The sequence below is a fragment of the Neolamprologus brichardi genome, chromosome 1, assembly GCF_056152115.1.
Source record: "Neolamprologus brichardi isolate AB-2024 chromosome 1, ASM5615211v1, whole genome shotgun sequence".
NCBI classification, from domain to species: domain Eukaryota; kingdom Metazoa; phylum Chordata; class Actinopteri; order Cichliformes; family Cichlidae; genus Neolamprologus; species Neolamprologus brichardi.
In genome coordinates, this window is record NC_142104.1 from 7,941,938 (window position 1) to 7,954,605 (window position 12,668).

Sequence of the window (12,668 nt, forward strand, 5' to 3'; positions counted from 1 at the left end):
AATCAGTCAGTCAGCAGATATTCCATAACCAACAAAACTAACGCAATACAAAGATTACGACATTCAGCAACTCTTTTTTGTCTTTTTTATATATGTATGCATATTGGAACCGCCAAGAAGGAGGTTATGCTGTTGATTTTGCTTGTTTGTTTGCAGGATTACTCAAAATGCTATGTATGTATTTGCATGAATACATTATTAGTTGGGGGTTAGGTCTTCTTAGAACTGATTTGGAGTCAATCTGGACTTGATCTGGATTCAGGAATTTCTGCAAAGATTATTTACCATTGTAAGAAAAGGCAGAATTTTATATTTCCCATCAAATTTAATTACATATCAAATTGAAATAGAAGTAGAAAAAATGGAAGATATCATCTAGATTACCTCAGCAGAATATAATTAACTGATTCACATCCAAATATGTTTCTGGATCCAGGGACTAAGTTCATGGACGTATGCAATAATCATTTGCTGTCATTTGTGTCACGTGTGTGGTGGTGGTGGTGCAAAAGAGTCTACCAGACTACTTTCTATCTTTATCTGATTCAATTCAGATCATTCAGGGCCAGGTGGGGGCAAGTTTATATATACATATTTGTGCGTGTGTGTGTATTTATTTGTTTAGTTTTAGGTTTCTCTTTTTTTATGCTGTGCTTTTGTTTACTTTTTGCAGCGCGGGTCATGACTCTACCCAGACACGCAAGTGTCTGCACTCAAGCAGTTTTTTTTTGCTTTATGATCGCTCTCTCTCTCTTTGCCTGTTCCTTCAGTTATGACACCTTCGTGCTCCGCTCAGGAAGAGGTGACAGAAAGATGAATGACCGAGATATTTCCGCACGCAACTATTGTTCCTGCCACAACTCGCCAGTATACCGTCTTGCATAAGGACAGAGGAGAGTTATGGGGATAGGAGGGAGGGGACATCATCAACCATTAGCTCAGTTACTAATGCGGTATGTACGCCTGGTGAGGAAGGGAAGGTGATCCAGCAGCCCCCCCACACACACACACACACACAACCTCTACACACACCATTACTCACATAAAATATTTGCCTCCTCAGCATGCAAACACAGACACACACAATTCGTGTGAAAAGGGGTTTTTTTCCCCTTAGGGACAATGCAAAGTGTTTATGGTTGCGTGTGAAAGACAGCACATTTCAATGACCTCCCTGACATGTTATCTTTTGGTTCTGCCTTCCTTTTTTGACCTAAAAGATTAAACTGACTTCGTGTCCTCTAAAATGGTGTAATCACTTGCTCTAGTCATTGGCCTTTAGATAAACTGCAGTTTTATCACTTCTGAACTGTCCTAAGATCACTTTAAAGAAAGAGAACACTTAGTACTATAGATTTTTATAAGTGCGATATATGTTTTCAGTTCTTAGAACTTTGAATGTTAAACTTTAACATTAGTTTAACACTGATTATAAATACAATGAACAGAGTGTACATTGGATACATTTATTGTAAGATCAACCTGAAAATCTGGTAAATTTGGTGTATTTCACAAAAAAGGTCGGAATTACAAGACAACTGCACTGTGTGCTCTACAGTGTGTAATTCAAATCAACCAAAAACAACAACATTTCACCACCACCATTTCCTAGCTGTTCTGTTTATTCAGTTCACATTTGTGCTGGTACCAAAAGTCATATTGTTGTGTCGTTCAGGCGAATTGTTTTATATTGCAACAACATGACATAAAACCTCATCCCAATATTTTCACATTTAATGCTAAAAAAACTACACTTTTCACTTTTAAAATTGTGCAGACAAAAAATTCACATCTAAATATGAGGTTAATGAAATTACTGTTTGATGAAGTGCAGCAGGCACACGACCCTGCAGATATCCCAGCTTTTCATTATGTTTAGGGTTTCCCCTTACAGCATTTAATATGTTTTTGTTTTTTGTTTTTGGTGAGCATATTAGTGCCAGCCTTCCAAAATGTTGGCTAGTTTGTTTTTGTGTAGCATACAGGGGTGATGGGGAAAATGGGAAGGAGGCCAAATATTGCAAAATTACTGCAGTGACAAATCCATATGCATTTTCCTAATGTGTCGTGTCCATGTTTAGTGAATGTTCCTAAAACCTGAGTAATACTGGTATATATAATATGTGCTAATCAGAAAATACTATATTTCAAATAAGATTTATCACCTCTAAGCAAAACCTCATTCCTTGGCTATAATTGCTGATTTTTTGTCAAAGTTGTTACACTAACAGTTCCTCTGACTGCAGCAACTTATTCAAAAACGTATCCAAACTGGGCATTTGTTTAGGACCTCGTGTGAGCACATTTTAATGAACTAAGAAGCCTCAAGTATCATTTTAACATGCAGAGTTATGATCTGTGGGCATGTTGTTAACTCAAACCAGGATTCTAAACATAATCAAGTATTTTGTAGTGCTTAAACTTAACGTTAAAACAAAGTGAAACGAAAGCATTAGGCTTCAAAATACGTCCACCACCACTTTTCCTGCTATTTTTGTATTTACATAAATCTTACCATCCTTTAAAACAGAACAGTGGTGTGTTCAGCACCAAAGGACATATTATGCATGTTTAGTTGCTTGACTTGGGTTTTTGATTAAACAGCAATTTCACTGGGTGACAGCAGGGTCACTCTTTAACTGACCTGTATCAAAATCAGAACATTCTCACATTCAGAATAGTGGTAGAATATTAATCTTCACTTTTCACTTGACAAGTGTATGTCATTTCATTTTAAAAATGTTTCTTTCCGGTCTCCAAATTACAAATGTCATGATACACACGTCCCTAAAATACAGTGGAAAAAAATCTAATGGGATCTGTAACTAAAACAAAGACCCTAAAAGAGATAAATAAAACACTGTGTAATAAATAAGCTACTTACATAATCAAATATGATGCATTGCTCAATAGATAGTCATAAACATTTAACATGCGCAGCGGAGCTGTAGACTTTTAAAATCTAATGTGACAAAAATAACTTTTACACCTTGCTTGCAGCAAAGAATGGTACATTGTATGTTCATTAAACACACAGGTAAGCATGCTTTGTGTTTTATTATGTTGTTAAGAGAAGTTGAGCGGGAATTCTTCTCTACATTATTAAGCTGTCGTATTAGCTGAAGACCTTTGATCATATGAAATGCAACAGATGATATGATAAAGCATAAATGCAGTTATGTGAGGCATGAGCTAATCCATAAATATGGCTCATGCTAGCCTGTGGAGCGTTTGATGCAAACTTACAGGTTTAGCTTCATATTAATACCTATGCGGCATATGCGTATTAGCTCATAGGCAACATTCCTGTGTGGTGTCATGACCTGCAGCCCAAAATAATCCTATTAAGCTTTGCTCGATGGGGCACACGCAAGGCCAGGAGCCTGTTTGCTGATGTCCTACTGGTCGGGCTTTGGTCTCATTTATAGCAAACGTGCTGTACATTTGTGTTACTTTGAGGTTTACCTTTTGATTTCACAATTAAAGGAGAAGCTGAATAAGCATTAGAAGGGCACACAGTGATTTCACACATGAAACTCGGGTTACTAATCACGAGAAGTACTGCTGTGAAAATGAAAATGATTGCATCCTCTTATGTGGCTCAGAAAGAATCTTTCCAAAGATGAAAAAAAGAAATGGTGATGAAAGACATGGGAAATGTAAAGCCCCGGGGCTTGACTCGCAATTGTCGAATACACTAAGATTTAGAATATTATTGTACGTGTTGCTCAAGTTGGGGCAAAATTTTCAAAATCAGCTAATGAGCCATAATTTAATGTAAGAGCAACACTAGACAGGTGCCATAACTAATCAATAGACCCATGAAAAAGAGACCTGTTGTTGACAAGAGTTACAAGGGAAACTCCACAGACAACGGTGATAAGAATTAAACATGATTCTTCCTTTAAGACCATTGAAGGGAAATTCCTATTTTCTGTTTTATTTCCCTGGAGGTACTGTACAGCTGTCAGTACAGCTATCCTAGACCAGGATATCTCTCCACTGTTTTATGCAGCAAAAAATGGGTTGACTGATTATCAGATGGTTTAAGCAAGTATTGTATGAGATTGTAGTCGTTTGTGTGGATTATTATCATCTAATAAATATCATTCATCATTATTATTTTATAGAGTTTTAAAAAAGAATTATAGCATTATAAGAACCAGAGTGGTGTGCTTTATTTCTCAGTTGATTCTAAATCACGAAACTACCACACAGAAAAAAACCAGACTCCTCACAGCACTGGTATGCAAAGAACCACGCTCACACACTTAGGCAGTACACACCTGCTCTCAAGGTGTGTGCGTGACAACCTTTGCGTGAGTAGAAACTTACCAACCTTCACAGTCATTACACCAGCTTTTATGTCCAAGAATTCTTTAAGAGGTATATGGCTGAGGGCAAAACATTTTTTTCTTCTTTTTTCTACTCCCAGTCCTACTTCTCTGAAATGGACACATTTGCAAACTTAGACCAAGCACCTTCAGGCCAATGTACAGCCTATCACTGTGATCTCTTTGGGCATTTGTACACACAGCTTAGTATCTATACAGTAGCACAGCTGATGGCTTCCTGTTGTAGCAAATAATCTCTTTAATCCTGTTAAGAATGTGCACCTCACCACAGAAACTCTCATGTCACTCACATCAATGCTCCCACATCTTTCCTCACCTGCTCCCCAAGTTTGTGGCATTTACAGTCGTTGAATACTGCTTACCATTTGTGATGTGACACACACTCCTGCAGCCACTGTAAACACAGTATTCTCTGTAAAAGCTCCCATGTCAGGCGGTCCACTCACAATCTCAGTCGCATTCATCTCAAATCGGGTTCAGTTTTATCCCTGGGGCTTATTGACACCCATCACACAACTTACAAATGCAACAATTGAAATGTGATCCGTTTGATTCGGAAACACTTCAAGTGGTGTATATAATGCCAAAGGGATACTCCAATGCTGTTCCAGATTTTGGATTTACTTAGGTTCACTGGTCTCCATTAAAGTTAATATTTATTCTTTTCATATTATTGAATTCTGACACTGCTGAAAGATGTGTTTCTGTTACTTCCTTATCCACTCACTCAGCTTGGCAAAAATCTTGCAACTGTATGGCATTTGTAAGGTTTTAATGCAAGGTAAACATAATCTTTTCCCTCCATAACTGCATTATAAACCTGTTTTATAATTTATTTATGGTGTTACGAAAATGATATAAAATATATTGGTACAACCAGTATGTAGGGCTAGTAAAAAATTTGACATATTTTAAAACATTGTTAATAAAAATAGAGCTAATTCATTGTAATAAGGAAATTAACTTCAGCAGATCATTGTGCAGTTACGTTTCTTTACATATTAAAGATAATATTTGAAGATTACCACACACGATCACAGATCTAAAAGCCCTTTTTACTGCAGTGACCTCTTTTGTTAAAATTAATTAATAGTTTTGCCCAGAAACTCCATCCACCGTGTTCTTATCCTTGCAAAACTTCTGGGACCTGCTGCGTGACAGAAAGGGTGACTGGTTCACCTTGTTCCTAAGTTTTCGTAACTTTCTTTGCCTGGTTTAGGTGGATTCTCGCCTGTGTGGCAGTTCGGAATGGCCCCACGGTGTTACATGACTGCAGTGAATGAAGCCTGAGTGACAGATTGCATGACTCCAAAGCCCCAAGATCCTCGCATTTACAGAAGCTATAGCGCGCAAATATGTGCACCTTCGTGCCCAAGCAGGGCGGAGAAAAAAAGTGTCTGCGCTCTTTGTTCTGCAAGTTTAAAACCCTTGTGTCTTTTCCAGAGGCTGTTGCCTTCGCGTGACTTGACCAAGCAGATTTAGGATTGTCCAGAAGACCGAGACCCTCCCCTTTGGACGGCAGCTCCACTTCTCACGCAACCTGCAGCACCAGAGGCGCAGCGCCGTGGCGCACTGCAGAGTCTCGGGAGAATCAGCACTCCCATCCCGGAGGAGCACGACAAAGCTCAGCGTCGCCGATTTTGCGCACCAGATGAACAAAGAAACGTTTTGCTTTTATTTATTTATGTGCTAGTTTAAAGTTATTCGTGAGTTTTTTCATCTTAATAAAAAAAAAGAAAAAAGTAAACAGGCAAATCAATCAATCAATCACTAAATTGTGGTTATGTGTTACACCCTATTAAAGCGAACGGGATACTTTCAACAACCAAAGAATAGATTTCATTTTTAAAAATTAATTTTCCACCCACAGTCACTTGATGAAGTTAATTAAAGTCTTTAGGCTTAAAAATGTCTATATCACGGGCAAAACGCATTAAAATACATTTGTCCATAATATCTTTCTCTTTTTCCTGCTATGTAGCTTGTATGGTGGTCAGAGCACTCTTGGTGGTGTTTTAAATTAAGGCTGAGTAGAAATTTCCAGGATGTAACGCAGAGATTTTTCATGTCACTCTGCATAATAATGAATAAAATGAAGTGAAATGAAATGTGTATTTCATAGAAAATTAGGCCCAATAACAGGCTTGGTTAAAGTTTAAAGCCCCAATTATAACTGACACTTCTGATCAGGATTTTTCCAGAGCAACACCATTTAAAAGGCCGTGCTTTGATTGGTCATTTTTAATGTTTTACCAGTGCTGCTTAAAAAATAATGCTATCGTGGACATTTTTGATCCACTGTTTTAAGATCTATTTTCTGAGAAATGGCAGTTGTCTGAGTTTTTGTTCCCTCACAATAATAATAATAATAATAATAATAATAATAATAATAATAATAATAATAATAATAATAATAATAATAACCGCCAACATGGCCCAACCCTTTAGTTCATCATCTTTGCATTGCTGTGGCTGGAATAAGAATTCGGAACCCACGATGGACTGAGAACAATTTTTCAATTTCATTTTCAGAGTCTTTCCAAAGCTCCGGGTAAATACATGGACTTATTGCTGCATTAAAATCAACATTTGCCTCCAATCACGTTGTAGTTGAACAAATATTCAGAATATTACGTGTTTCGTATAATCAACTAATTAGCACTAATACACAGGCCTAAAAAATAAAATGCACTTGTATATCTGTCTGTTGAATAAACGTTCAATTGCTTTGTGATGACATTGTGATTGTACGTTAAAAACACAACTAGTAAGTTGATTGTAAAAGCAAACGTGTACAATTATTAAAGGTCATGTTGAAAAAGGTCATCTATATTCTGATCATAAGTCCCCGAGAACTTTATAGTAACACATTTTGACATCTGTGATCACACAAACTGAAGATCAGTGAAATGTAAAGAGCAGTTTGCGTTCTGTGCGTTCAGTGCGGGATTCTTGCTTAGAAGCAAGTGAGGATAGTTTAAGAGTTCAGACTTTTAAATCTTATTAAAACTTAATTCTACACGTTTTTCTTTATAACAAATCTCATGCAGACGTATAATAGTAAAGACTATATATATATTAAGGGGAATAATTAATCAATATACTTATACACTTGCAGGGTGGGGGCAACTTTCAAAAGCTTCACTTCTCAAATGAAGTTATTATTAAAATGCAGTTGTTAACCCCTAAATTACACTGTGTCCTGTGTAATTATATACTGAAAGAATAAAAGTGGTGACAATAAGATATGAATACTGAACGTATCTGTCCCAGCGCTCGAGCAGTGAAGCCTAACTGCTCTCCCTCCCTCCCTCCTTCCCTCTCTCCCTCCCCTCCAGCATCCCCTTCAAAGGAGAGGTGAGGGCTTGATCACTGTGCTCTCACGCAACTGGTCAATCTTTAACTCCAGCGGAGAACTAACAGGTACAAGCACGCAATGGCATCTGACTGTTTTATCAGGACTTAAAGCCGTCTGGGAGGTTACAACTGGGGGGTTGTCACAAACGTCCGTTCTAACTCCAAATGTTTTAAGCATGACGAGGTCCTTCTGCAGTTCAATAAGTTATCATCTTTAGGGGATACATTTTTCATGCAAAGCTGGGCTGTAATGATGTAGGTGATTTTCGACTCATTGCGCTGTCCATTCTTGGCCAGTAAAACCAATTTCACATCACGCTAGTAACAAGCTGCCCTAAATTATCAATACAAGTTACAGCGGGTTATAAGTTGGTCGAAGGAATTGCTGAGACATCACTGAGTGCTTAGGCAAGAATAACGGAGATGCAACAGCCTGCAATCATTGGCAATGAGAATAAGAATAAGAACAGTATATTTTACCGCTCAGACTGTGACACTCGAAAAACAAGCTAAATCAGTCCGAAGAAAGTTGGCACAAGGCAATGTAATCACAGATTAACAACCTTTCTTTAGTTGTGGAAGTTATAAAAAATGATTATGCCATATGTGGACCTAAACAAAAAATATAAAACTCATATAAATGATAAAGACATGATGACTCCTCTTTGCATTTCTTATGTATTTTTTTTCCAGAACACACGCGCGCGCGCGCACGCAGGCTGGCAGGCACGCACCATTTTTTCTGTACTAAGTTCATTCATGACAAAAAAGGGAGGGAGAGGGGGCAGGATACGTCACAAACAGTAACCAATCAAGCTGTCGAGCACAGTATAAAGCAGGAGTCCATTGCCGATTTTAGGGACATCGAGAGTGTGAACTCACAACAACTCTTCCAAACATTTTACATGCACTTTGGAAAAACTACTCCAGGAATCAGAGTGCCGTTTCTCCTGCATCAGTTCATCAAAGGTAAGCTTAAAACATGCATATACAAAATGGCAAGAATGCAGCAGACTGATTTATAGGCTGACTGACTTATTAGCTGGAAGAAAAGAGAAGTGCAAAATGGAGATTATTTCTGCTAGAACAACTTTGATGCATTACTTAGTATTTTCACCTGAACCATAGACTGTAGTAATTAATTTATACCTATACACATAGGCCACTACTTTGCATAGACTACCTGTAATAAGTGCTGGTGTGCTTTTAAAAATAAAAAGCCAAATAGATACATGCAAATACACGTCAGTTCTCAGTTACTTCAAACTTTATAGTAAATGTTTTCTACATGTTGCGTAACACTTATTTCTCTCTCTCCCATTGTCTACACTGCTCTAATGCACCTGCAATTTAATTTACAGGTTGAAGCCAGAAAAACGTCATCATGGCTCTAATGATACTGCCATTCATTGGAGCACTGTCAGTATCACATGTTTTGGTGGCTGTGACAACAGCGTGTCTGGTCTACCTGATTATTAAGAATGCACAAAACAAGATTCCCGAGGGGCTTCAGCAACTCCCTGGCCCAAAGCCCTTCCCTATCATTGGGAATGTGTTAGAGCTGGGAAGTAGACCCTACCTGAGTCTCACTTCTATGAGCAAACGCTACGGTGACGTCTTCCAGATCCAGATTGGCATGCGTCCTGTGGTCGTTTTAAGTGGTAATGAAACAGTTCGACAGGCTCTCATCAAACAAGGGGACGAGTTTGCAGGCAGACCTGACCTGTACAGCTTTCGCTACATCAATGATGGCAAGAGTCTGTCTTTCAGTACAGACCAAGCTGGCATTTGGCGTGCCCGCAGAAAGCTGGCCTACAGTGCGCTGCGTTCTTTTTCCAACTTAGACAGCACAACCCCAGAGTACTCATGTGCCCTGGAGGAACATATCAGCAAAGAGACTGAGTATCTGATCAAAGAGCTCAACACTGTCATGAAGACCAAAGGCAGCTTTGACCCCTTCCGCTACGTCGTCGTCTCTGTTGCCAATGTCATCTGTGGCATGTGCTTTGGCCGGCGCTATGACCACCATGACGATGAGCTGGTTAGCTTAGTGAACCTCAGTGATGATTTTGTCAAGGTTGTGGGCAGTGGCAACCCAGCGGACTTCATCCCCCTTCTTCAGTACCTGCCCAGCACAAAAATGAAAAAATTTATGAGCCTCAATGCTCGCTTCAGCAAGTTCGTTCAAAAGCTTGTCACCGAGCACTATGCCACCTTTGACAAGGTACGCCTCACACTATACAATATTATTTAGCTCATTGTACTTTGCAGAAATTACAGACATTAATTTAGATGGTCCTTAAATCCACTTTTAGGACAACATCCGTGACATCACAGACTCCCTCATAGATCACTGCGAGGACAGAAAGCTGGACGAGAATGCAAACATCCAGATGTCAGATGAGAAGATTGTTGGAATCGTCAATGATCTATTTGGAGCTGGTAGGAGAATTATTTTCTTTGTGTTAAGGGATATAATCATAAAGGAACATAACTTCGGAGAAAAAAAATATTCTGACAGAACTTTTGTGTCTCTCCTAGGTTTTGACACCATCTCCACTGCTCTGTCATGGTCACTGATGTACTTTGTGGCTTACCCTGAGATCCAGAACAGGCTTTTTGAAGAAATAAGTACGTATAGCTTTTTGGGGACGTATTGTATTTCTCTTACATGATAGATTTTTGATAAAAGAACAAGTAAATGATAAGAAAGTGCATCTTGTTCCTCTCAAAGCAGAATGATTAACTGTAATTCGGTAATCACTGACAGAGTCAGAAGGTACAATGTCAATCTCATCTTCTCGTACGCTAATATTTTATCATCTCTTTTCATTTTCAGAGGAAAAAGTAGGTCTCGATCGTATGCCTGTTTTTTCTGATCGGAACAACTTGCCCCTTCTTGAAGCCTACATCCTGGAACTCTTTCGCCATTCTTCATACCTGCCCTTTACAATCCCACACTGGTGAGATTCATTCATTTTGTAATAGGAAAGTAAAAGGATATAGGTGTTAAATGACCTGCTAAGTATCTGTTACGTTCCCCTGAGGGGTCCAGGCGGTGAGGGGGAAGTAACAAAAAGTGTCCGGGTCAGAAAAAGGAGACAAAAAGGCATAAGGGTTAAATTAAAGAGCTTTATTAAAGTTTCTATTAAAACTAACTAAAAGAGACGGACAAGCCGCTATCACCATTTAAAGAAATAATCAAAACTCAAATGTTAGTCAATAAAGCACAAAGTAAGTCAAAAAGAGTGCAGCTCACCAGCTGCAAACACAGCAACACACTCAGCTCGCTAGCTGCAAACACACTAATGGCACTCTGCCCCAGAGCTCACCTTTCCCTGGGCTTAAATCTCTTTAATTACTGACGAGAGTCAGCTGTGTAAAAGGGAAAGGCGGCAAGTAAGGCAGGAGAGATGGTCGGACACGCCCACACAGACAACTTCAGGAGGCGGCCCTGCTAGGGCCGTAACAGTATCACAGAAGACCAAAAAGATGGACACAAAACAAGGCTTTTACAGTCATAAAAATAAATGTGAAAACCTGTTATTATGCAATGAATTAACACTTTGTTGTTTTTTAGCACCACAAAAGACACATCGCTGAATGGCTACTTCATCCCCAAAGACACCTGTGTCTTCATCAATCAGTGGCAGATCAACCATGACCCGTAGGTTTCCTTTGCTACATTTTTACTTTGCCAAAACGAATGATGCAAACTGACTCATATTCAAAGCTACCCTATACTACAGAAATACAGTAACATGTCTTTCACCAGGCCATTTTATGGATAGTTGTAAAGAAAGACAATAGTAGTCTTTATTTCCTTCCCCAAATCTGCCTAGAGATTTGTAAGCTTTCAAGCCTGTTAGCGCAATATTTTTTTATTCCTTTATTTTCTGAACCTTTCAGGGAGATGTGGGAAGATCCATTTTCCTTCAAGCCAGAACGTTTCCTGAATGCTGATGGCACTGAGGTCAACAAGGTAGAGGGAGAGAAGGTGATGACTTTCGGCTTGGGAAAGCGACGCTGCATTGGCGAGGTTATTGCACGAAATGAAGTCTTCCTCTTCTTGGCTATCCTCATTCAAAAACTAAACTTTCAAGCCTTACCTGGAGACCAGCTAGACCTGACCCCAGAGTATGGTCTAACAATGAAGCACAAACGCTACCATCTGAGAGCCACAATGCGAGTTAAGAATGAGCAGTGAGGTTCCTTATAATGTACAATTTGTAACTTAGTAGGTGATATAAGCTGAAGCTGTAAGGATCAAAGTTAGAATGTAAGACACTGGATGTCAAATTTGGCTTATAGAGCTAATGGCATTAAAGCAAATAAGCAAAGTTTGCTTATTGCACATTATAAATGATGTCTAGGTCTGTGTCTCTTGTTCTGTTTTTGGTTAGCTAAGAGATACTTCTGCAAAGGGCTGCTGCTTCTCAGTGAAGTTTAAGGAGTTAGTTTGTTTTTCTTGCTGTGTTGTTAGCAGCAATATAAACTGCTCCCATTCATAAATGAAAAAACAAAACAACTGAACTTTGGGACAAAGAATATGTCTTACTGGGTGGATAGTTTAGTATGCTGCAACCAAACCTTTTCTACGGGACTCTGAAGTGAACATATTTTACCTTGTGATAACATTTACACATGTAAGCTAATTATTTGCATTCCATTATGCTGTGGATGTAAGACACACTGAAGCTATATCTGTATCCCAAAATGTGATTTTGAGTGAACACCAAGACTTTTGTATTTCATAATGTTGTTTTTGTTTGTTTGTTTTTAAGATCATAACATTTATATTTGCTGTGCAATTATATAACTTATCAAGACAGCATTGCGATCAATTGATTTTGGAATATATGTAACACACTTTTATATTTCAGTTGGTAATGTACAAAATGTAAGGGCATGAAACCTTGATACACAAATAAAAATGTATTTTAATTAGTTGTTCTT

At 38.6% G+C, this 12,668-nt stretch overlaps 1 protein-coding gene across 1 annotated transcript; it reads left to right on the forward strand.

Moving 5' to 3' along the window:
• The first annotated feature begins 8,575 nt into the window (after positions 1-8,575).
• cyp1a (cytochrome P450, family 1, subfamily A) lies at positions 8,576-12,659 on the forward strand. The gene is made up of 7 exons (XM_006779737.3): positions 8,576-8,681; positions 9,074-9,936; positions 10,028-10,154; positions 10,254-10,343; positions 10,552-10,675; positions 11,293-11,379; positions 11,622-12,659. Exons 2-7 carry the CDS (start codon positions 9,097-9,099, stop codon positions 11,917-11,919), a joined length of 1,566 nt encoding a protein of 521 aa, XP_006779800.2. The 5' UTR covers positions 8,576-8,681; positions 9,074-9,096; the 3' UTR covers positions 11,920-12,659.
• The last annotated feature ends 9 nt before the right edge of the window (positions 12,660-12,668 follow it).